The 26,811-nt window shown below is 42.2% G+C and overlaps 2 protein-coding genes across 2 annotated transcripts in view; both read right to left on the reverse strand.

Moving 5' to 3' along the window:
• LOC112253521 (LIM domain-binding protein 3) overlaps window positions 1-8,070 on the reverse strand; it is a 61,241-nt gene extending 53,171 nt beyond the window's left edge. Inside the window, exon 1 of the mRNA XM_024425468.2 lies at window positions 7,659-8,070. Coding sequence (XP_024281236.1) covers window positions 7,659-7,754 — 96 coding nt within the window. The 5' untranslated portion in view covers window positions 7,755-8,070. The remainder of the gene's footprint in view (window positions 1-7,658) is intronic.
• Window positions 8,071-25,082: 17,012 nt separating this feature from the next.
• LOC112252925 (melanopsin-A) overlaps window positions 25,083-26,811 on the reverse strand; it is a 31,599-nt gene continuing 29,870 nt past the window's right edge. The window contains exon 10 of the mRNA XM_024424635.2: window positions 25,083-25,983. Within this exon, the coding sequence (XP_024280403.1) occupies window positions 25,744-25,983 (240 nt within the window). The 3' untranslated portion in view covers window positions 25,083-25,743. The remainder of the gene's footprint in view (window positions 25,984-26,811) is intronic.

A 26,811-nucleotide genomic window follows, 5' to 3' on the forward strand; every position in this document is an offset into this window, starting at 1 on the left:
AAGGTTGCATTTAGCCTACGTTAAGATAATTAGACGCGTTTAGTGATGGCTGGATGGTGTACTGTATTTACTGATTTGAATGAACGAATCAGCTCCTCAAATCCACCTTGTCACAGACAGGGTCACATACCCAACATGAGGATCAGTGTATGAGAGGCAATGACTCTAAAGTTTGAAAAGCATGGCCCCATTTGCCCTCGATCTCGGACCGACACTCAAACAGAAAGAACATAATCACCCGCATCCACTCCAGGGGATGTGTTCATCTGTCAATATCAAATCTCTCAGCCAGACTAAAGGCCGTAAGCAATGACCACTTTGCCGCAACATACTATAGCCAAGAAGCTTCAACTAAAACTGTCAGATGAGCCCTTCTGTGTTGGATAACCAGCCCTCCCTCAATTGAAACAAATACTATTGCGGAAGGTAAGAAGACACTCGAAACTCAACAACCTAGGCCACTGCCCAGGGGAGGAGAAGAGACACATTTTAATAGCAACATGACACAGCTGAAGCCGCAAACTGCAAACAGAATTTCCGTAAAGGATTATTACAGATCAGATTAAAGCCTGTTGTAAAAACGTGATCTTCTGAGGCTATATTAGAGGACAGTCGAAGAAGCTCAAATAAATTACATTTTGTTTTAATCACTTTCATGAGTCCCATAAACTTCTTGATAACATGAATTGTTGCGAACCAAGGTGTCCTAACAGGCAACGCAGAATAGAAAGGATCATATCACAACCAGCAATCCTGCATGTGCCTCTCAATAGCGTGGGTAGGAGCGTTGGGCCAGTAACCGAAAGGTTGCAGGATCGAATCCCTGAGCTGACAAGGTAAAAAAAAAAAGATCTGTCGTTCTGCCCCTGAGCAAGGCAGTTAACCCACTGTTTCCCGGGCGCCGATGATGTGGATGTCAATTAAGGCAGCCCCCCACACCTCTCTGATTCAGTGTTAAATGCGGAAGACACATTTCAATTATACACCTAACTAGGTATGCCCCTTTTCCAATTCAGTGCTATTCTCCTTACTGTACCCCAGAGATTTGCTATGTACACATTTTGCATTACGAGTTAATGGATCTCCTTGCTGACATTTCTCTCAGACATCTTATGAAGGCCACATTAGTTTTTAATAGCAGTCCAATATTAAAAGGAAATGTCACAGTGCTCCCTCATAACTATGGGGAATTTATAATCCAATAAAATGGTGACTCACATCCGAGGAACTACAGGAAAAGGCGGGCTGAACAGGCCCCCATTAAGATCGACAGGGCTGTAGTGTATCATGGTACAAACACGCCAAGACAGTCGTGAAGAGGGCACGACAACACCTTTTCCCCCTCAGGAGACTGAAAAGATTTGGCATGGGTCCCCAGATCCTCAAAAAGTTCTACAGCTGCACCACCGAGAGCATCCTGACCGTTTGCATCACCGCCTGGTATGGCAACTGCTCAGTATCTGACCAAAAGGTGCTACAGAGGGTAGTGCGTACTGCCCAGTACATCACTGGGGCCAAGCTTCCTGTCATCCAGGACCTATATAATAGGCGGTGATAGGAAAGGCGGTCAGAGGAAAGACCATAAAATTGTCAGAGACTCCAGTCACCCAAGTCATAGACTGTTTTCTCTGCTACCGCATGGCAAGCGGGACTGGAGCGCCAAGTCTAGGACAAAAAGGCTCCTCAACAGCTACTACACCCAAGCCATAAGACAGCTGAACAATTAATCAAACGACCACCAGACTATTTACATTGCCCCCCCCCTCCATTTGTTTTGAACATTGCTGCTCCTCGCTGTTTTTATCTATGCAAAGTCACTTCACCCCCACCTACATGTACAAATGACCTCAACTAACATGTACCCCCGCCCACTGACTCAGTACCAGTACCCCCTATATATAGCCTCATATTGTTGTTATTGTGTTACTTTTTATTATAATTTTTTTTTTTTACCTCTGTTTATCTGGTAAATATTTTCTTAACTCTATTTGAACTGCACTATTGGTTAAGGGCTTGTAAGTAAGCATTTCACTGTAAGGTCTACACTTGTATTCGGCGCATGTGACAAATAAAGTTTGATTTGATGAGTCGTTCTCGAGGACGACAGAGACAGCAGCTGATTTTTCTCACACAAAGAAGCCAAGTCACATGCAAGCCAGCCAGGACCGGAATGTGGACAAATTAAGTGCCCCACTTGAAAACAGAGAACATTTTTTTTGAAAGGCCCCTCTTCCAACAAGGTTTATTTTCATCCCAACCTCACAGTGTCCCACTTGAAAACTGCAGAAATATTTTTGAAAGGCCTCTCTTCCAATGAGGTTTATTTTCATCCCAGCCTCACAGTGAGGTATTTATCACAGTCTGCTGCTTGATATTATAGCAGGGTTTCAAGTTCATGCTTCCCATGTGGTATCTACTTTAGCATCACTCCTGTTTTCACCTCTACACCAGGGGTGTCAAACTTACGGCCCGGGCGTTCCAATCCGGCCCGCGGGCGCTCCAATACGGCCCGCGGGTGGTTTGAGTAATTTAAAAAAATAATAATTGAAACTGTGTAGAAATGATAATGGACCTACATTCATACAGTTTATTGATAGTCCAGCACACTAATAATCATTAGACAGTCAGAGAGCATTAAAAATTCCAAAAACAATAGAGAGAGGACAATTTTTTGCAAATGTTTGCAAATGTTGATGGCAGGGTAGCCTAGTGGTTAGAGCATTGGACTAGTAACTGAAAGGTTGCAAGTTCATATCCCTGAGCCGACAAGGTACAAATCTGTCGTTCTGCCCCTGAATAGGCAGTTAACCCACTGTTCCTAGGCCGTCATTGTAAATAAGAATTTGTTCTTAACTGACTTGCCTAGTTAAATAAAGGTTAAATAAATAAAAATGAAGACCAAATGTGGCCCCTCTGGCAAACAGAGTTCAAAAACCCTGGTCTACATGGTTGTTATCGCCTCTACGGGACAGGGGCCATTATCTAATGTAGATATCTACAATTCCAGGGGTATCGATGAATTGTAAACATTTCACATGAACCAAACCACTGGGGTTAAATTGCTGTACATGGTATCTTAGGCAACAGACTGAGCTCAAATGCTTTAAACTTGAGCCAAGAATTGAAATTACATTTCACATGCAAAGGTGATGGTATCTAATTCATAGCCCACACATACATGTACATTAATAAAAAAATATTTTTTCAATGTAATGAATTTTGGAAGAGAGGTCATTGAACCAGGTATTTTGTATAAAGTTAGACAGAACTCTTAACCTGTTTCAGTATACCCAAAGCCAGACCTAGAGTTTAAGACATGCTCCAGAACATTCGCGACTACCAAGTATTTTCAAAACCTCCTGCTTTGGGTTGGATGTGTCAATGTGTAGTTCATACATCCATCGTCTTTGAGCACAATTACGGTCTTCCCTCAATGAGCCACAAAACCCATAGTTTGAAAGAAACTGTTTTTCTGGATGCTGTACTGCGCCATTTTCCCTACATTTTCCCCCCACGTGGGCCAGCCCCCTAGCCATTCCAGTTCAACCAATGAGCTTCAGTCCCTTGAGTGACAGCTAGCAAGATGCACATGATTCATCCATAGCAGAGAGAGAGCAATGATGTGGTGCACATACAGTGCATTCGGAAAGTATTCAGACAACATTGACTTTTTCCGCATTTTGTTATGTTACAGCCATGTTCTAAAATTGATTAAATTGTTTTTTTTTACTCATCAATCTACACACATGACAAAGCAAAAACAGGTTTAGAATTTTTTTCAATGAAACCGAAATATTACATTTACATAACTATTCAGACCCTTTACTCAGTACTTTGTTAAAGCAGAGATTACAGCCTCGAGTCTTCTTGGGTATGACACTACAAGCTTGGCACACCTGTATTTGGGGAGTTTGTCCCATTCTTCTCTGCAGATCCTTTCAAGCTCTTTCAGGTTGGATGGGGAGTGTCACTGCCATGTCCGGGCTTTGGCTGGGCCACTCAAGGACATTCACTTGTCCCGAAATCACTCCTGCGTTGTCTTGGCTGGGTGCTTAGGGTCGTTGTCCTGTTGAAAGGTGAAAATTTTCCCCAGTCTGAGGTCCAGAGCGCTCTGGAGCAGGTTTTCATCAAGGATCTCTGCTCTTCGCTCTGTTCATCTTTCCCTCTATCCTGACTAGTCTCCCAGTCTCTGCCACTGAAAAACATCCCCGCAGCATGATACTGCCACCACTATGCTTCACTGTAGTGATGGTGCCAGGTTTCCTCCAGATGTGACGCTTGGCATTCAGGCCAAAGAGTTTAACCTTGGTTTCATCAGACCAGAGAATCTTGTTTCTCATGGCCTGAGTGTCTTTAGGGGCCTTTTGGCAAACTCCAAGCGGGCTGTCATGTGCCTTTTACTGAGGAGCGGATTCCCTCTGGCCACTACCATAAAGGCCTGATTGGAGATCTGCAAAGATGGTTGTCCTTCTGGAAGGTCCTCCCATCTTCACAGAGGAACTCTGGAGCTCTGTCAGAGTGACCATCGGTTTCTTGGTTACCTCCCTGACCAAGGCTCTTCTCCCCAGATTGCTTACTTTGGCCGGGTGGCCAGCTCTATGAAGAGCCTTGGTGGTTCCAAACTTATTTCATTTAAGAATGATGGAGGCCACTGTGTTCTTGTGGACCTTTAAAAAAACTATTTTAGAACAACATAACATAACAAAATGTGGAATAAGTCAAGGGGTCTGAACACTTAGCTGACTTGCCGGGGCGACAGGTAGCCTAGTGGTTAGAGCGTTGGGCCAGTAACCGAAAGGTTTCTAGATCGAATCCCCGAGCTGACAAGGTTAAAATCGTTCTGCCCCTGAACACTGTTCCTAGGCCATCATTGTAAATAAGAATGTGTGCATAACTGACTTGCCAATTTAAAAAAACTTTCTAAATGCACTGTATCTGCACATATGTACGCAATTTTCGGGGACCACTTTTGGCTCGTGAGCTATACTTTCAGAACTACTGGCTAAAAAGTATACAAAAGTACTCTGAAAATCCCTTGAACTATTCTAACCCTGATAAACCCAGCGTAATATACAGTAAAGCATGCAGACAAATGGGAAGAATAATCTACAGCGGCAAAAATGGAATGTTACTTGTGCCCGCATCATGGAAGTGTACTCAACCTTCACAGCTATACTGTTATAATAATGTTTCAGATTTGAATTTGAGTCATGTTTTAAGTCGCTTGAGATGTACTGCACACAGAGCACCTTATAACACAACACATCTTTTTACAGCCATAATCCATCCAACCAGACCTCGGCCCTGGGGATCTGTCTCACAGTGCTAGATCTTATGTAGCCAGCTATATCACGAACATACTGTAACATGACATGGGTAATTGGAACCACCACAGTAGCCGTTGCAGTATGTGTGTACAGGGCTGAGGTTATGCAGTCCAGGCCGTCACATGTGAGTGACACGAGCAGCAGCTTGGTCATCAGCAACTTAACAACCCAACCCAATCCCCCCCCACCCCCTTAACTTCCCTCTCTATCATACAGTGCACGCAAAGTATGTAGGCTACAACACAACACACATTCTCTCCCTCTGTCACACCTGGCTATGGAAAAAAAAAAGACAGCAGTCATGGACCACCCAAACAAACAGCATTGTCCACCGGTGGGACAGGAACTATTTATAGGCGGGAGCAGCAGCTCTAAGCAGGCGGAAGTTCCTCTCCACCTGTCAGAGTGCTGAGTGACTGGGCCTTGTGCTCCTGTGCTGCAGACTGGAGAGCCCAGCTTGAAGGCCTCCTCTATACAAGACTGTACAGTAAGGTATTCAACAACCAGTTCTAAAGGCTCACTGAAATCAAAGTTAGTGCGTGCTGAGGCTACATGTATGCCCCAATTCCAAATGGACCCCTTGCCCCTATCCCTATCCACTTCCTGTAGATCTGAAAGGACTGTATTAACAATAGTAATAGCTATACTACTTTGCCCTTTGAAATGCTACAGTAGGTGGACTTTTTACTGTGTGGCTTACACTTCTCCAATCCTTTCAGATCAAGTAAGGAGAAGGGGCAATAGGTTGATTTGGAAATAGCTGCATTCTCCATGCCAACTTCTGTGCAGAGACAGAGCAAAGACAGAGACATGACTTTGACAGGCACGGCATCTGGCTGTGCATCTTTCTATTCTGCGGTGTGGGTGCTGAAAACCAGTCCATGACAGGGAGTTTTCATCACCGTAGAGGGATAAATGGAGAGCCTGTCCAGTGAACATTGTTCTGTGGCCACAATGTATGTGTGGATGGGTGACGGAACATCATTGAATCCTTTCAGTGTGGAGCACATCCAACTGCCACTGTTTGACACCCCTGGGTCTAATTATATGCCTCTATTTTCTCCAACCTCAGGTTCCTCTAATGCCAGTCAGTCACTGAGTGGAGAGACTTTCCTCACCTGGGGCCTAGGAATAGAAAAGGATCTGCGTGCGCACGCACACACACACACACACACACACACACACACACACACACACACACACACACACACACACACACACACACACACACACACACCACACACACACACACACACACATACACATACACATACAGTCACCAGTCCTAACATACTGTCAAGGTAATCTACAAGTGAGTTATGCACATATATCCAAAGACGCACCCGTTATGAACACATATGCTTCAGGAATACACACCAGAGCACACATACCAGACTCCTATTATACCAGTTTCCTCGTTTCTTCTAGGAAATATCTCTTCTACAAATATCTGTTTGAATGGCACTGATAGATTGATGTTCTTAGAAGAGATGTTCATTGAAAATGGATTTTTTTCTTCCCAGAAAATAACTTGTAATATTCAGGTCACAACACCTCTGGGGTGTTGTGGGGAAATACACCTCGAAACCTCAAAATTACAGGGTGAAAAAAAAACCAATTGGTTCAGTTTTTGGAGAGGAAATGGCAATGAACCCACATATCGGGTCGTGACAGCACAAACGCAAAACACTCAAAAAGGCATAACCACACCTGGAGTAGCAACTGAAGTAACTATGTACGTCGTGCCACGATTCCAGACTGAAAATACACAAGTTGGCCGACATCCTCACCCATCCACCAATTTCGGGTTCTAGGTTCACATGGCAGAGTTTTGGCATCATTTTATGCATGGCCTTTAGGGCTTTACAATGTGTAAGGTGAACATACTACTACAGAAAAAGGTCAAACACAACAAAGCCTATTCTCAGACTTCAGCAAATGCCAAGCTTTAGCACTGGATTGTCAATACCACACAATGATACCAACCAATGAGACAAATGTATTGAAACTACTACAATAAACACTGCATCCCAAACAATCTATCAAATCAACCAAACTTCCCAAAAAGGACCACCATGTTTAACATACCCACAAGTACTGTACTAGTACCGTAGCAGTAATACAATACTTGACGTCATACAAGGGTTGGGTGACTGCGTCAAGCACCGACCGTCAAGTAAACCACAACATTGAGATTCAAGCTTAATGCAGGACAAAGGATTGTCTCATTGGTCAAAAGACACATGGGCTATGGGATGTATAAATATCTTCATGTGTGTGTACACAAAGTATGATTATATGTACTTTGAATTGGATGAATCAAGCTCTTACCCTGGAGATGGTCAGGGGCATGTTGAAGTCCTTGCCTCCCTGCAATCGGAAGCCCCATGGGGCCGGCCCACTCAGAGAAATATTGTAGCTACTCATTCTTCCAAAGGCTTTGATTGCTTGTGTGGTTTAATCTTCCTGCAAAGTGGTGTCCAAAAATGGAGGTAGAGGGGGTGGAGCAGGAGCCAAGTAGCCTCTGAAAGCAGAAAAAAAGGTGCAAAAAAAATAGAAGTACAGGTGAGGACGAAAAAAAAAAGATACAATATCTCCCCGAAATGTCAAATGAGACTGGGAGCACAGCAAATTAAAAACCAACCCAGTTCAGTCACAGACAAATATGTTATTCACACCTAACCCTTTTTAAATAATGAGAGAAAGAGAGACAGAAGAGAGTAGAGAGCCAGAGGAAGAGAGGTCTTGCCTGTTTAGATGAGCTGAAGTGACAGCCTAAGAATAGTCACCCCTCTACAGAAAGCAATAGCACAGTGGCAGGGGGAGGGGGGGGGGGTCCCTTATATGGCATGTAAGGGAACACCCAGCACGCCAGGCATGCCATGTTTCACGGGGCTAATATAGCCTCTTCCTAGGCCAACTCCAGACTAGGGTCTTCCCAAAACCGTGTCTCGTCAACACCTCACAATGTGGGTGGTTTCAGGAAACATCTCGTTAATATTACAGTAACAGTACACAGGTTGCAAAAGACATAGTCTTGATTGTTAAGTCGAGGCTAAGGTTTGATCCTGTTTGATTTCTCCATGTGCTCCACTTCCACAACAATCTACCCCAGTTTAGATTCTCAACAGTTGAGCAACAGGTGAGCAACAGGTTAAAAACTGACCACCATCCGAGTCCATTAAATTTGGCATTTTGGCAAAAAGACACTTCTTTGTACACCATACAGTACCAGTCAAAAGTCTGGACACACCAACTCATTCAAGGTTTTTTCATTGTTTTTACTATTTTCTACATTATAGAAGACATGTAGTAACCAAAACAAAGTGTTAAACAAATCAAAATGTATTGTATGTATTTGATATTCTTCAAAGTACCCACCCTTTGCCTTGATAACAGCTTTGCACACTCTTGGCATTCTCTCAACCAACTTCATGAGGTAGTCACCTGGAATGCATTTCAATTAACAGGTGTGCCTTGTTAAAAGTTAATTTGTGGAATTTCTTTCCTGCTTAATGTGTTTGAGCCAATCAGTTGTGCTGTGACAAGGTATGGGGTGGTATACAGAAGATTGCCCTATTTGGTAAAATACCAACTCAATTTTATGGCAAGAACAGCTCAAATAAGCAAAGAGAAACGACAGGCCATCATTACCTTAAGACATGAAGGTCAGTCAATGCGGAAAATTTCAAGAACTTTGAACGTTTGTTCAAGGGCTGTCGCAAAAACCATAAAGCTCTATGATGAATGATTCTCATGAGGAACGCCACAGGAAAGGAAGACCTGGAGTTACCTCTGCTGCAGAGGATACCAGCCTCAGAAATTGCAGCCCAAATAAATCGTTCAGAGTTCAAGTAACAGACATCTCAACATCAACGGTTCAGAGGAGACTGTGTGAAATCAGGCATTCACGAACAAATTGCTGCAAAGAAACCACTACTAAAGGACACCAATAAGAAGAAGAAGACACTTGCTTGGGCCAAAAAACCCGAACAATGGACATTAGACCAAATCTGTCCTTTGGTCTGATGAGCCCAAATTTTAGATTTTTGGTTCCCACCGCCGTGTCTTTGTGAGACACAGAGTAGGTGAAAGGATGATCTCTGCAAGTGTGGTTCCCACTGCGAAGCATGGAGGAGGTGGTGTGATGGTGCTTTGCCGGTGACACTGTCAGTGATTTATTTAGAATTCAAGGCACACAACCAGCATGGCTACCACCACATTCTGCAGAGATACGACATCCCTGTGTAAGGGGTATTTGACCAAGAAGGAGAGTGATGGAGTGCTGCATCAGAAGACCTAGCCTCCACAATCACTAAGGCAAAAGGTGGCTACTTTGAAGAATCTAAAATATATTTTGATTTGTTTAACACTTTTTTGGTTACTACATGATTCCATGTGTTATTTCATCGTTTTGATGTCTTCACTATTATTCTACAATGTAGAAAACAGTCAAAACAAAGAGAGGCCCTTGAATGAGTAGGGGTGTCCAAACTTTTGACTGGTACTGTGCGTTCAGAAGCCAAAGAGGATCTAGGTAGTGTAGTTCTGGGAAAAGAACAAGTCGGATCATGCGGCCATGCCCTGCCACGATAAGAGCAGTGTTCTGATACAGGCAGGCAGGCAGGGTAGTGTGTCACAGGGGCTGTGTACTGACACAACACAGGACAAGAGATAATAATTAAGGGCTCGCTCCCCAATCTGAAACCCAGCCTAATTTGGTTGACACCCTCCTAAAGAGACGTCACATGCACTAAGTTTAGCTCTCATTGTCAACGGAGGAATACGTTGGAAAGAGTGAAGATGGTGAAAGAAACCTTTGGTTATGTTTGGCAGTCATTCACTCCACTGAATGACTCTCCTGGGAGTCTGGCTGGGATAAGTGAGAGTCCAACCTCTGATATGATGTGAACTACAGTGCAGCATCATCTAATACAGGGATGGGCAACTGGTGGCCTACCCCGTGGGCTCGATATCAAACACCTGTCCGCAACGGGTGTGGCTGAAATAGACGAATCCACTAATTTGAAGGGGAGTCCTCATACACACGCATACACACACTACCATTCAAAAGTTTGGGGTCACTTTGCACCTTGTGTATTCTACTATTCTAACTCTCAACAAGTTGAGACCCCGACTGAGTTACCCCAAAAATAATATATATTCACTACCGTTCAAAAGTTTGGGGTCACTTAGAAATGTCCTTGTTTTTGAAAGAAAAGCAATGATTTTTTTCTCCATTAAAATAACATCAAATTGATCAGAAATACAGTGTAGACATTGTTAATGTTGTAAATGACTATTGTAGCTGGAAACGGCAGATTTTTTATGGAATATCCACGTAGGTGTACAGAGGCCCATTATCAGCAACCATCAGTCCTGTGTTCCAATGGCACGTTGTGTTAGCTAATCCAAGTTTATCATTTTAAAAGGCTAATTGATCATTAGAAAACCCTTTTGCAATTATGTCAAGCACAACTGAAAACTGTTGTTCAGATTAAAGAAGCAATAAAACTGGCCTTCTTTAGACTAGTTGAGTATCTGGAGTATCAGCATTTGTGGTTTGTTTCTGGCCATTTTGAGCCTGTAACAAATGCTGATGCTCCAGATACTCAACTCGTCTAAAGAAGGCCGGTTTTATTGATTCTTTAAATCAGTTAGTCATTCTCCCTCAGATATATTAAAAACTGCAAACATTTCTCTCCGTCCCATGACAAAATGTGTAGAATTGAAGTAAAGAACTCTAAAACGTATATTTCTCTCCGCTGTCAATGTTTTGCCCAAAAGGCTGCATGTGTGGGTATGGATGTGGGTACGGATGTGGGTACGCAGACCTGTGAGCTACTGTGGCCCCTCATGATGGGGTTCATATTTTTTGTGGCCCCAAACCCCATCAGTGATCTAATACATCTAATTTAGAGTGACCTTTCGGGAAGAGTTATCCCTAAGAGACATTGTTTCTCTCTCTGTGTGTGCTTATGTGTTTATTTGTAGCTCACCGTTGTCCTCAGCAGTAGAGTCAACTATATTGTGATGGGGCGTGTATATATGTCCTTTGAATAGCCATGACTTAATGTAGGATCAAAAGGAGGGATCCGACTGTGAGTCTGCACATGCCATTGTGTTATTAAACCCACTCTCACCGTATCTCCCCAGGATCCCAATCCACACACACAGCCAGGCTGACCCTCCATCCAGGACAAACACAAAAGGGAGGTTTAATCCTAGTGTGTTGGGTGCCCTCCCTGGAACTCACGCTCCTGAGAGGGCAGACTAAGTACCAGTGGTCCAATTCCTGCCAATTCAAACAAGCTCAGAGCTATAGTCTCATCAGCTGCGGGTCTCTGAAAGTTAGACCACCTGATGTTTAGGCAAAGGTAATTTTGTCTTTGACAGACACTAAAACCATAAAACACACCATAAAAACCTGAAGCTTGCTACTATTGCTATTAGTATTTTCAGAGCAAACTGCAAAGCCTTTTTGTGAAGCATCCATCACATGACTACTACATATGTTACTTAACCACAACCTGGGCTATTGTACTTAGCTAAGCTAATAATAAGAGACCTCTCAGCATAATAAGTATCTTGTTAGCTAGGCTAGAAAATATCTCTTACATGGACTTTATGCTCAGGATATGATAGAAAACATGAGGAACACCTGCTCTTTCTATGACAGACTGACCAGGTGAATGCTATGGTCCCTTAATGATGTCACCTGTTAAAAATCAGTGTAGATGAAGGGGAGGAGGCAGGGTAGCCTAGTGGTTAGAGCGTTGGACTAGTAACCAAAAGGTTACAAGTTCAAATCCCCTGAGCTGACAAGGTACAAATCTGTTGTTCTGCCCCTGAACAGGCAGTTAACCCACTGTTCCTAGGCCGTCATTGAAATTAAGAATTTGTTCTTAACTGACTTGCCTAGTTTAAAATAAAGAAGGATTTATAAACCTTGAGTCTTTTGAGACATGGATTATGTATATGTGCCATTCAGAGTGTGAATGGGCAAGACAAAAGGTTTGAGTGCCTTTGAATGTGGTATGGTAGTAGGTGCTAAGAGCACCAGTTTGAGTGTGTCAAGAACTGCAGCGCTGCTGGGTTTTTCACACGCAACAGTTTCCCTTTTGTATCAAGAATGGTTCACCACTCAAAGGACATTCAGGGGTGGTGCTCACTCTCTCTGGTCTGCCATCTCCTGAGAGAGAGCCTGGAGTGGAATGCTTTGAAAATGGACATTGGAAAACACTGGCAAAGGCTGTGGTCCATCTACCTACATGCCTCCTTGGACTGAAACTCAATAATAATGTGCACAATCCAGGCCCCTCAGAATCACAAGTTATTACTATAGCCATGTTCCATTTCTGTCTGCAAAGACAGACTTTCTGTCTATAGTTGGAAACATCTCGTAGATTATCAATGAGGAAAATAGTTTGATTAACAAAGGTAACTGCCAATAATGTGACAATATAATGCCTATATTGACTAGAAATATTGAAGAATAAAAGTGAGTTAAATATATCAAAAGGCATATTTACAAATTGTTATAAATGGAAATGTCCTACTAATGAACCCATTCAAACATGCTGAAAAGTCAGAACATGTAAGGCCTCTAGGCTACATAGGGATTTGAATGTGAACAAGCACAGGCTTTGTTTGCACAAAACACATTTTGTAATGAACTTAAAAAATAAATACAATAATAAAACTTAGACCCATAACTGGTAATAAATAAATAAAATATATATACACACACACACACACACACACACACACACACACACACACACTGCTCCAAAAAATAAAGGGAACACTAAAATAACACATCCTAGATCTGAATGAATGAAATATTCTTATTAAATACTTTTTTCTTTACATAGTTGAATGTGCTGACAACAAAATCACACAAAAATGATCTATGGAAATCAAATTTATCAACCCATGGAGGTCTGGATTTGGAGTCACACTCAAAATTAAAGTGGAAAACCACACTACAGGCTGATCCAACTTTGATGTAATGTCCTTAAAACAAGTCAAAATGAGGCTCAGTAGTGTGTGTGGCCTCCACGTGCCTGTATGACCTCCCTACAACGCCTGGGCATGCTCCTGATGAGGTGGCGGATGGTCTCCTGAGGGATCTCCTCCCAGACCTGGACTAAAGCATTCGCCAACTCCTGGACAGTCTGTGGTGCAACGTGGCGTTGGTGGATGGAGCGAGACATGATGTCCTAGATGTGCTCAATTGGATTCAGGTCTGGGGAACAGGCGGGCCAGTCCATAGCATCAATGCCTTCCTCTTGCAGGAACTGCTGACACACTTCAGCCACATGAGGTTTAGCATTGTCTTGCATTAGGAGGAACCCAGGGCCAACCACACCAGCATATGGTCTCACAAGGGGTCTGAGGATCTCATCTCGGTACCTAATGGCAGTCAGGCTACCTCTGGCGAGCACATCATGGGCTGTGCGGCCCCCCAAAGAAATGCCACCCCACACCATGACTGACCCACCGCCAAACCGGTCATGCTGAAGGATGTTGCAGGCAGCAGAACATTCTCCACGGCGTCTCCAGACTCTGTCACGTCTGTCACATGTGCTCAGAGTGAACCTGCTTTCATCTGTGAAGAGCACAGGGCGCCAGTGGCGAATTTGCCAATCTTAATGTTCTCTGGCAAATGCCAAACGTCCTGCACGGTGTTGGGCTGTAAGCACAACCCCCACCTGTGGACGTCGGGCCCTCATAACACCCTCATGGAGTCTGTTTCTGACCGTTTAAGCAGACATGCACATTTGTGGCCTGCTGGAGGTCATTTTGCAGGGCTCTGGCAGTGCTCCTCCTTGCACAAAGGTGGAGGTAGCGGTCCTGCTGCTGGGTTGTTGCCCTCCTACGGCCTCCTCCACGTCTCCTGATGTACTGGCCTGTCTCCTGGTAGCGCCTCCATGCTCTGGACACTACGCTGACAGACACAGCAAACCTTCTTGCCACAGCTCGCAATGATGTTCCATCCTGGATTAGCTGCACTACCTGAGCCACTTGTGTGGGTTGTAGACTCTGTCTCATGCTACCACTAGAGTGAAAGCACCACCAGCATTCAAAAGTGACCAAAACATCAGCCAGGAAGCATAGGAACTGAGAAGTGGTCTGTGTCTTGCTAATTGCCTATAATTTCCACCTGTTGTCTATTCCATTTGCACAACAGCATGTGAAATTTATTGTCAATCAGTGTTGCTTCCTAAGTGGACAGTTTGATTTCACAGAAGTGTGATTGACTTGGAGTTACATTGTGTTCATTAAGTGTTCCCTTTATTTTTTTGAGCAGTGTATATTTTTTTAATCTATTGGGCAACATTTTCTAAACATTTTGAATAACTAGGCTACTGTGCTACCCCTCAAAAACAATGGCTAGTGATGTCGAGACTCGAGAGCTGTCGAGACTCGAGGCATCCACATACATAGGTTCAACTAGGCAAAGTGAACATCTGTGCTCGCAAACTCCCTAAAGACCTTAGCTTGAAAAACAAAACAAACAAAAAAAAGCAGCAATATTACACTTGTTTGCCCCTCTTGAGCCACCGTAGCAACAACATAGAAATCTGTAATTCATTTTGACATTTTTGCAGAGTAGGTCTTGGTCACACAATTTTACGTTGAGCGAAAATGTTTGGTGCAATACCGCTCAAGTGAAAAATGTGCACTCTCGTTGAACGACAGCTAACACTGAATTGAAGAATCCCGTCCATAGTTCCCACCGCTACTGTCGACCAAACACAGATGAAGGGTGCGTAGACGTCGACTATCGAACTTCGACTTACCTCAAGAAACAAATACATCACAAAATGTCTTCATAATATATACACAAACTGTTTAGACTTGGAAGCATGTGACAGGCTTAAAGGTGCAAGCATATTAGGTTTGGTTTGCTCCTAGCAGAACTAGGCTAGGTAATGTGAATGTCTGTGCCTTGCTTACTCCCTAAAGACCTTTGCTTGAAAATCTAGGGGAAAAAATTGCAAAATTACTGTTGTATGTACTTATTGAGCCACCATAGCAACAACAGTCAGAAATGCATCCTTAAAAATAGTCCAAATAAATCAAGAATCTGTAATTAATTACAATTTTTGCCAAGGTCTTAGCCATTAAGATGTGTAGTATATCTTCAGTAAACAAAATGTTAATGAAAACTAATATTTTACTGAACGCCAACAAACACTTCATTGGAGAATTCCGTGCCTATTTCCCATTCCTACTAGGAGTAGTAGACTACTGTTGACCAATCACTGGAGAAGGGGCGCAAACAACCGGAAAAGGAAACCTTGCCGAACACAAAAACGTAATAATAAGCACAAACTGTTTCGACTGGGAAGCATGCGACATTAAGTCAACCCCGCCCACTAACTGACCACCACAAACACACACATACAATTCGTCCTACACTGAAGTTGCATATTCAAAATAACTGGGAACTGGGAAATCTCCGACTTCAGTGTGTTCAAGACAACTGGGACATCAGGAAAGAAACGAGCTCCTACTGGGGAAAATGGTTTATAATGGTCATACAATGAAGATTTTTTTGTTGGAAACTCGGGGATCATTATTTAAACGTCTGAATTTTCGACCTAAAGACCACGGACATCGTGATTTGACCTCGTTATTTTCCGAGTTCCCGGTTGTCTTGAAAGCTCCAATTGTTAGAGGCAACACTAGCACCATCCCACACCTGACAGTGTCATTATGCAAACGAATTCCTTGATGAGATCCAGCATAAATGAATGGAATTTTTTGATTGAATGGGGGTGTTGCGTTCAAGGTCCTCTATGCAAAACCGGTGCTGCAAGTGCAGCTTTATAGCTGTTATGACAAACAAACATGAGGTCCCGATCGTACAGTGAGCCTGTTGCATCCAATGGCGACCAACAAGGATTATTGTAAAGAACTACAATTGCTTTAAATTGCATTCAGTTCAGGGCTCACGGTAAGCGCTCTAAACAAGCTGACGGCTTTAACGTTACTACCTGCCGTTGTTTTTGCAGTTCTCCTTTCCGTCCAGTCTTGTGTTGCCGCTATGTTACTCGGGACAACATTATCTGATCCCCGGGACCCGTGGCTGTTGTTAACGGTGGATTTTCATTCAAGTGGGATTATTAAAGCGACAGTCGTCCTTTATCTATCTACAGGCCATCTCAGAGTTACATGTTGAAGCACCAAAACAGGAACGATATATAAACAATTCCACACCTGTCAGCTGACTAGGCCTAAACTGCCAATCATAATAACACTGCAGATTCGCTGTATGCATGTTTTAGTGTCAATGTTGTCAAATGCACAGTAGGCTAGGCAGGTAGATTAAATAGCATTTATTCACCTCATTGCAAGAGAGATGACTGTCTGTTTGATGAAGATGATATGTCACAAATATGCTGAAAATGGCATATTTTGCTCCAGGTGAGACAATGAGAGAAGATAATGTTCAAATGTTTTCCTACATTGATGGTGGTGTATAGTTCATGGACTGAAATACCAGCATAGCCCATAGGTGTCAGTCACAGCAGGCCTGAGATCAGTGAGGGAAGGATGTGTCCAGGGGACTCCTTCATGTCATCTCCTCACCTGCCTCCCAGGCCCTGAGCTCTGAGCACACACACCCTCTCTGTGGGGGGGAATCCAAATGGAGAAGGAAAAGGTTCTTCTGAATTTCACAGGTAAGGAAAATCATTGTACATTTATTTTTCCTACCTTATGGAGAGTGAGGGTGTAAATGCAGTGGTATGCTACATATACAGTACCAGTCACAAGTTTAGACACACCTACTCATTCAAGGGTTTTCCCATTATTTTTTACTCTTTTCTACATTGTAGAACAATTGTGAAGACATCAAAACTATGAAATAACACTTGGAATCATGTTGTAACCAAAAAAGTGTTAAACAAATCAAAATATATTGGAGATTCTTCAAAGTACACACCCTTTGCCTTGACAGCTTTGCACACTCTTGGCATTATCTCAACCAGCTTCATGAGGTAGTCACCTGGAATGCATTTCAATTAACAGGTGTGCCTTGTGGAATTTATTTCCTTCTTAATGCATTTGAGCCAATCAGTTGTGTTGCGACAAGGTCGGGATGGTTTACAGAAGATAGCCATTTGGTAAAATACCAAGTCCCTATTATGGCAAGAACAGCTCAAATAAGCAAAGAGAAACAACAGTCCATCCATTACTTTAAAACATGGTCACTCAATCTGACAAATTTAGAACTTTGAAAGTTTCTTCAAGTGCTATCACAAAAACCATCAAGCGCTATTATGAAACTGGCTCTCATGAGGACCTCCACAGGAAAGAAGACCTAGAGGTACCTCTGCTGCAGAGGATAAGTTAATTAGAGTTAACTGCACCTTAGATTGCATCCCAAATAAATGCTTCACAAATTTCAAGTAACAGACACATCTCAACATCAACTGTTCAGAGGAGACTGCGTGAATCACGCCTTCATGCCCGAATTGATGCAAAGAAACCACTACTAAAGGACCTTTGGTCTGATGAGTCCAAATTTGAGATTTCTGGTTCCAACGGCCATATCTTTGTGAGACACAGAGTAGGTGAACAAATTATCTCTGCATGTGTGGTTCCCACCATGAAGCATGGAGGAGGAGGTATGATGGTGTGGGGGTGCTTTGCTGGTGACACTGTCTGTGATTTATTTATGCACACTTAACCAGCATGGCTACCACAGCATTTGCAGCGATACGCCATCTCATCTGTTTTGAACTTAGTGAGACTATCATTTGTTTTTCAACAAGACAATGACCCAAAACACACCTCCAGGCTGTGTAAAGGCTATTTGACCAAGAAGGAGAGTGATGGAGTGCTGTGTCAGATGACCTGGCCTCCACAATCATTTGACCTCAACCCAGTTGAGATGGTTTGAGATGAGTTGGACTGCAGAGTGAGGAAAAAGCAGCCAACAAGTGCTCAGCATATGTTGGAAAAGCCTTCCAGGAGAAGTCGGTTAGAGAATACCAAGAGTGTGCAAAGCTGTCATCAATACAAAGGGTGGCTACTTTGAAGAATCTAAAATATAGTTTGATTTGTTTAACACTTTTTTTGGTTACTACCATATGTGTTATCACTGCTATTCTACAATAGTAGAAAAAAGTAAAAATAAAGAATATCCCTTGAATGAGTAGGTGTCCAAACTTGACTGGTACTGTATAATCACAGTAGTGGTACACCAGTGCAAAAATATCCCAAGTGCTAGTACAATAATATAATCCCCATCACATGATCCATGTTTACCTGGCATTTTAGCCTCTGTCCCTTTTCATATGGACCTTGTTTTGGGTTTGCATGAACAACCCCAGAGCTCTGTAAAATGTCCAAATAGACCCTGAAGTTTTTAAACCTCAAGTCAGTGTGATAATGTGATAGTCACAATTTTATAAGTGCCCTTGGATGAGAAATAGGGCTAGCTGGCTTACAACAACAGCGGCAATTTATGGGGCAGAAAGAGTCATTTCACACACTATATTTATCCATCTTTCTGATTCCATTGCTGTCATTAAACTGTAAATAACAGACCAAAGGGTGACTTTGGTGTGGCACAGATACATATATAATTTAGGCTGTCTGGAGGACATACTGTCTGACTTTTCAAAACACCTAAATAAGCGTAAATTGTGTATGAAATAGCAAAAGGCCTCACAGACAGGAAAACAACATTTGTTTCTCAGAACAATCTGTCTGTTCGGTGAATAACAGCCTCGGTATATGAGTTGTTTATTTCCTGTCATCAAAGATAGTGCACAGAGATTTCACCTGAAATTGCAAAACCATTATGATGAAACACAAAGGTAGTGTACAGAGAATGTGTAGTTTGTCAGTTGAGGCATGCACTTCAAGACCTTTGGACATTGTATAATCTTCTTGTTGATCATTCTTCATGTGTAGTAGTTGGAGCTATATCCTGGAGTAGCTGTCGTTCTCTTGTTCTTCTAGGCCTATGGGCACAACCACTTATTACTGAGCATGCCACATGAACGTGGGAATGATTACTTTTGTATAAAAGAACATCCCATTGCAGCCGGATTTACATATATTATTTGTCAAGTGGTGTGTTCAATTATGGGCCATCCCATTCTTGCATATAAATGGACAGTTGATTGACAGGTTCAGCCCTTACACAATCTCTATATTTAAAAAAAAAAATGTTGTTTTACATTTCACCTTTATTTAACTAGGCAAGTCAGTTAAGAACAAATTCTAATTTACAATGACGGCCTACTCCGGCGACGCTGGGCCAATTGTGCGCCACCCTATGGGACTTCCCAATCATGGACTGTTGTGATACAGCCTGGAATCAAACCAGGGTCTGTAATGATGCCTCTTGCACTGAGATGCAGTTCCTTAGACTTCCCATCCCATGTTCTGTAATGTGTGAATCCATTATCTGGGACATGACTAGGGTTGCAGTAAGCAAGCAATACCAAATCCCCAATGGGGCAGACATGTTGAAATACATTCTTTTTGCGTATTCAGTAGAGTTAGATGTACAGAATAGCATGTTACAGACTCACCAATGCAGGTCTGATGATATGAGTGGTTTGTATAAACTGGTCTGTCCAGATAGCCTTAAAGTCAATATGGATGAGAACTAATGACTGCATGTCGAATGTTTGCATAACGTCTTCATAGTTGGATCCAGCTATGCTGGTATATTTTTTTAAATGTTGTCGGTGAAAAATGCTGTTGGTGAAACAGCTTCCATTATTTGCCAGGAGATGGTATCTGACGTCAACACGTTCTTTCTTACTCACATGTTCAAGTAGAAACATGAGAAGGTTTAAGATGCCAATGTCAAGTGCAATGGAAACTAATTGTATCATAACCATGTATGGAGCCCATAAGGTCAAACATTATTTTCAAACACATAGAAGTTGAGAGAACCTTGTTTTTGTTATCAAAAAATAAGTGACAGGAAATCTCAGGAGGGAATACTGTAAAAATAACCTGCATAACGCTCTCTTTGAAGCCTACTAAAGTGGCCTACAAGTACATTATGACTCTAAGTATTGATCCTATAGGTGTTTTGCAGTTCAACCTCCTACCAGAGGAGGTGGGATCAATTCTGCTAGTGGCCAATGGCCATATACTTTGGGCTCAGGGGGTATCTAATGAGAACAAAGTGGGTAACAAAGCATCCATAATTCTTCATTCCTAAATTCACTTTCTGACTACTGGGGCCATAAATCTGCTGTTTCATAAGGTCCACCCACCAGGGATTACCCCTTATCTGGCTCAGGAGATCAGAGGTTTTAAAGGAAGGTGTGCGTGCGTGAGTGTGCGCGTCAGTATGCGCGTGTTTGTTAAAATAGCAGCCTCCTGAGAACAGCGTTCCATGCCGGAACCCCAGGGAGAGAAATCAATGAGGTAATGATGGCTGACAGGGAGCATGGCTGCTGTAGGAGTGCCAGGAGAATGGTTAGAAAGAGACTGCAGAAACTTCTAATGGTGAATAAATTACAACAACCACATACTGTACTGTGTTAGTAGACTAAGTGTTGAATAGATGACTATTTTAAAGTTGCAATCATAGTAATTATGTTGTCGACATGGACCTAAGCTGTCTCACATTTTGGATCTTTTATTATCTTTTGTTTGCCTCTTGTTTGGACAATTCTTTAAAAATACTGAAGCATCACAAGGTAGAGGGTACATTGAGTAATATATATTTATTTACAAAAATAAATAACATTAACACTGATTGGACATACTTTAAGTAACAAATCTACAGTAAATCCTTTTTCATATTTCCAAACATATAGTCCTTTTCTGTACGATAGATGTCTCTCAATTATACAAATACACATAAACAAATTAATTAAACACCTGTATTTAAGTTAAACACTATTATACTACAGAACAACAAAATTAGATTACAACTTAGCATTTGATAAGACTGAATAACATTTATTTTGAAAACATTCGGCAAATGAATCCATTTTAGGAACACTTCCTCCTCTGAGAGCGGAGGGGGGAATAAAGTTATCTTTCATTGTTAGGAATGCTTTTGAATCAACCTTTCAATCTCAGTCCATCTGAAATGACGCGGAGCTCTCAAATCTCTCGCCATGAGACATTGGGAACACTATTTACATGTCACTGTGTGGCTCAATCATATATAATCACGGGCATGGTGACACGGTCCCAATCGCCCCCTGTGCACTTGTGTAGTTGGAGAGGATTTGACACATGGTAATCAATCTGGTAATAGCACCACCTTGCCCTCTGATAGGCTAGGTGGAAGTTTCACCATACCAAAACCTCTCAGATATCCACAAGTGCATAGGGCTTAGGTTTTATGGGACGATTTTGGATTGGCCCACAGTTTCCCTTTCCCAAAACATTATATGGATGACACTACCCACTGAGTTGTCAGTGAGATATAATAACCAAGCATGATCTGACAAACAGGCCGTCTTCATGATTGAGTGCCAATGCAATTGCCAAGGAGCAATTTATGGTCAATTTACTCTGATGTATCAGTCAACAGGAAGTGTGTTTTCCACTTCGTAGGGACAAGGCTCAGTGAGACACATCCTGTACCGCAATGAGAAAGCTTTGTAAAAGTGTATTCTACTCATACAGGCAGATAAATTGCAAACACTGGGGTGAGGTTATTTTATGTTCACATTCTAACTTTCCAAATTAGACAACAAAACAACTTGCTGCACGTGACTCAATATTTTGTGTTTCTGATCTTCAGACCTATTCTAGAGTATGATGCAGTCTTTCATACCCTATAATATCATTATAGTCACATATATTATAGTGATGCTCTGTATTGAAACTCACTATAGACACAATTTAGGGAAGGCTATATAACAGCTGAGGTACAATCAACAATAATGTTCCTTTTTGCCACCCATACAAACACAGGGAACATTGAATTCACATTCCACAACACTCCTCATAGAACTGTACTGTACAATGCACTTTACAGTTACTTCCAAAAGCTTGAATCACGAAATAAAAGCAGTACAACACAAATATACAGAAGCGAATAAGAATTGTTAAAAAAAAAAACTTCAATATACAGTATGTACTTTACAAAAAATTGCTTCTGCAGATCATAACATTATTGGATGATTTAGAAGTTTGATTTCACAAGAGTGGCGTTATTAACCCTGATGCCATTAGAGCATTAAGCTTCACAATGAATCGTCTGATACTGATTCTTCCATGAATTACAAGCAGAAAGACCCCCATGGGACATAAAAATAAATACTTCTGGTTATCTTGGTGTGGAAATATTTTTAGTATATTAAGCAGTGGTGTAAAGTACTTTACCATATTTTATTTTTTGACAACTTTTACTTCACTACATCCTAAAGAAAATAATGTACTTTTTACTCCATACATTTTCCACGACACCCAAAAGTTACATTTTGAATGTTTACCAGGGAAATGGTACAAAATGGTACAACACACTTATCAAGAGAACATCCCTGGTCATCCCTATTACCTGATCTGGCAGATTCACTAAACACAAATGCTTTGTTTGTATCTGTAAATTAGAAAATCTGGTTTGCTTAATATAAGGAATTTGAAATGATTTATACTTTTACTTTTGATACTTAAGTACATTTTATTAATTACATTTAATTTTGATACTTAAATATATTTAAAACCAAATACTTTTAGACTTTTACTCAAGTAGTATTTTACTGGGTGACTTTCACTTTTACTTCAATAATTTTCTATGAAATTAATTTTCTATTCCATGAATACATGCCACTGGAAACTGATGAAACTCACCTCAGGAGGTTGTAGAAATGTGCCTTGTCACCAAAAACCCTCACTAACTTTTACAGATGCACAATTGAGAGAATCCTGTCAGGCTGTATCACCGCCTGGTATGGCAACTGCACTGCCCACAACCGCAGGGTTCGTCAGCGGGTGGTGCGGTCTGCATAAAGCATCACCGGGGGGCAAACTACCTGCCCTCCAGAACACCTACAACACCCGATGTCACAGGAAGGCAAAAAAGATCAAGGACAATAACCGCCCGAGCCACTGCCTGTTCACCCCGCTTCCATCCAGAAGGCGAGGTCAGTACATGTTCATCAAAGCTGGGACCAAGAGATAGGAGCTGTTTTTCAATCTCAAGGCCATCAGATTGTTAAACAGCCGTCACTAGCACAGAGAGGCGGCTGCCTACCTAAAGACTTGATATCATTGGCCACTTTAATAAATGGAACACTAGTCACTTTAATAACGCCACTTTAAGAATGTTTACTTATCTCGCATTACTCATCTCATATGTATATACTATAATCTACACTATCTATTCTTTACTATCTATTGCATCTTAGCCGCTCTGTCACTGCTCATCCATATATATTTCTATATTCTCATCCCATTCATTTGCTAGATTGTGTGTATTAGGTTTGGTTGTGGAATTGTTGATATTACCTGTTAGATACTGCTGCACTGTCAGATCTAGAAGCATAAGCATTTCACTACACTCGTAATAACATCTGCTAACCATGTGTATGTGACCAATAAAATTGGATTTGATGCTGGAATTCAAATCTGCCATAGACCATATTTACACAGTGTCTTTGTTTACCAACTAAGCTACTGCCTATGGACCAACCACTTATTATTCAGTAAACTGGATGCTTCTAGAATAGCTTAAACCGTTCTGTGATTTTTTTTTTTTAAGAAAGAAAATGGGGCTGGATTCGATCCAGGTTCAAATGTAAAGGTAATTTCCGATTGTGCCGAACGCGGGAACATTGCCTTTAAATTTCAATCGCGCCACAACGTGAATCTTCTGCAATACGGATTGAATCTATACTGCATAAATACAGCAACAGAATACTGTATTACAATGTAGGTTCTATCAAATTCAGCGTCTTACACATTCTAATGGCCAATTACATTTAAGTCTCTCTTTCTTAAGGCCCACGGTCGTGTGACGGAATCTGAATTGACTACAACCTGGATCCACAATAAGGACAATATCCTTAACGGCCTGATATTTCTCCCATGAAGATGCTCTACATGACCAAAAGTATGTGGACCCCTGCTCGTTGAACATCTCATTCCAAAATCATGGGCATTAGTATGTAGTTGGTCCTCCTTTGTTGCTATAACAGCCTCCACTCTTCTGGGATGGCTTTCCACTAGATGTTGGAACATTGCTGCAGGGACTTGCTTCCATTCAGCCACAAGCATTAGTGAGGTCAGGCACTGATGTTGGGCGATTAGGCCTGGCTCGCAGTCGGCGTTCCAATCCATCCCAAAGGTGTTTGATGGGGTTGAGGTCAGTGTTCTTCCACACAAATCTTGACAAACCATTTCTGTATGGACCTCGCTTTGTACACAGGGGCATTGTCATGCTGAAACAGGAAGGGCTTTCCCCACTGTTGCCACAAAATTGGAAGTACAGAATTGTCATCCTTTGCTGTAGCGTAAAGATTTCCCTTATCTGGAACTAAGGGGCCTAGCCCGAACCATGAAAAACAGCCCCAGACTATTATTCCTCCTCCACCATACTTTAGTTGGCCCTAGGCATTTGGGTAGGAAGTGTTCTCCTGGCATTCGCCAAACCCAGATTTGTCCGTCGGACTGCCAGATGGTGAAGCGTGATTCATCACTCCAAAGAACGTGTTTCCACTGCTCCAGAGTCCAATGGTTGCGAGCTTTACACCACTCCAGCCGACGCTTGGCATTGAGCATGGTGATCTTAGGCTTTTGTGCTCCTGCTCTGCCATGGAAACCCATTTCATGAATCTCCCGACAGTTCTTGTTCTGACGTTGCTTCCAGAGGCAGTTTGTAAGGCCATTCTAGTGCTAATGTTTGCCTATGGAATTGCATGGCTGTGTCCTTGATTTTATACGCCTGTCAGCAATGGGTGTGGCTGAAATAGCCGAATCCATTAATTTGAAGGGGTGTCCACATACTTTTGTATATATAGTGTAGATCACTCAGATGGCCATCTCCAGCTCAGATCAGTGCTGCCTGTTTCAGTCACAAATGCATTACTACACACAACAGTTCTATATCATCTGTTTCAGCCATCTTCCTCTTGCAGATCTAAGAGGAGGGGACCTGAGCTAGGGGAAATGTTTGAAAGGCATTTGAAATGGCTGGGCTTCTTGTATGATTGTAGCTCACTCAGATGACCTGGTGAAAGTTTAGCAGACAACACAACCTATCCCATTTGCTTACAGTAGATACCAAACTGCAATTCTGTACTTTGTCACCTTGCACATTAACAAAGCAACAAAACAAAAACGTTTTAATAAAGAACATATTCACATGGGGGTTAACTTGACTTTTAGAAAAGTTGCATGTTGAGTACAGACCCTGGCATTTACTATAAATAATCAAGTGCTGTACATAAAAGCTGGGTGGTTGTGATCAGATGAGTGGTGTAGAGCCATCCCTGTTAGAGGGAAGTGTTGACCCCTGCTGGACACTCTCCCGTGGCCCCTTGGTTACAGATCCTACATCTACACTGCCACTGGCTGGCCTAGTACTGGAACCATGGGAACTGGCTTTAAGGACAGGTAAGAAGGGGCTGGTCTCAGAGGTGATGACGATGCTGGGAATCCGGCCAATCATTCCTCTAGTTATGGTGCCTTCTGACGAATCTCCTGCCTATCGATGTCAAACAGAAGGTGAGATGAGAACAGCGAACATAAAATGCTAAATGATTGACTTTCACACCCAATTGTCTAGCTATGCAGCATTGCAATTTAAGACAAAGATTGGATTTATGGTTTGACATTATTTTCACTAAAAGACAGTCCTTGAAGGATAAAAGACTATTTAGACCTGGGATGGTTAACTTTAATGGCGGTAGGGGCCACAATGAAATTGTAGGGCTGCGGTGGCTTGTGGGTCTGCATACCCACATCAATATCCACATGTCGTCAGAACCAGCGGCCCTAAGCAAAATTTTGTTTGGATTTATTAACTACAATCAGGTAAGATGTGTTTTTAATTGTGGTGCCGCTCTGCACACACCGACGTGTTAGCCAGCTAGCTAACGTAAGCTATGGTCCAACTCTAAGCCAACTCTCGTAAGTCCATAGATTTCAGAGGTTTAAAACAGAATGATATAAACCGGATCTTTTTTGGAGTTCGAACCGGTCCAGAACTTTATTTTGCTCTTCAGAACAGTGGAACAATTTTACCTTTATTTAACTAGGCAAGTCCGTTAAGAACAAATTCTTACTTTCAATGACGGCCTAGGAACAGTGGGTTAACTGCCTGTTCAGGGGCACAACAGATTTTGTACCTTGTCAGTTCGGGGGTTTGAACTTGCAACCCTCCGGTTACTAGTCCAACGCTCTAACCACTAGGCTACCCTAGGCTCTGTTCAGAACAAAACGATTGGGAAATTGTTTTGGTTCCAACCCCTGGCAGGGCGCTAGACTAATTTACCAATCTAAAACATTTTAGCTGACATGGGCCAATTGAGTG

Source organism: Oncorhynchus tshawytscha, linkage group LG06 (genome assembly GCF_018296145.1).
Source record: "Oncorhynchus tshawytscha isolate Ot180627B linkage group LG06, Otsh_v2.0, whole genome shotgun sequence".
In the NCBI taxonomy this organism is placed as follows: Eukaryota; Metazoa; Chordata; class Actinopteri; order Salmoniformes; family Salmonidae; genus Oncorhynchus; species Oncorhynchus tshawytscha.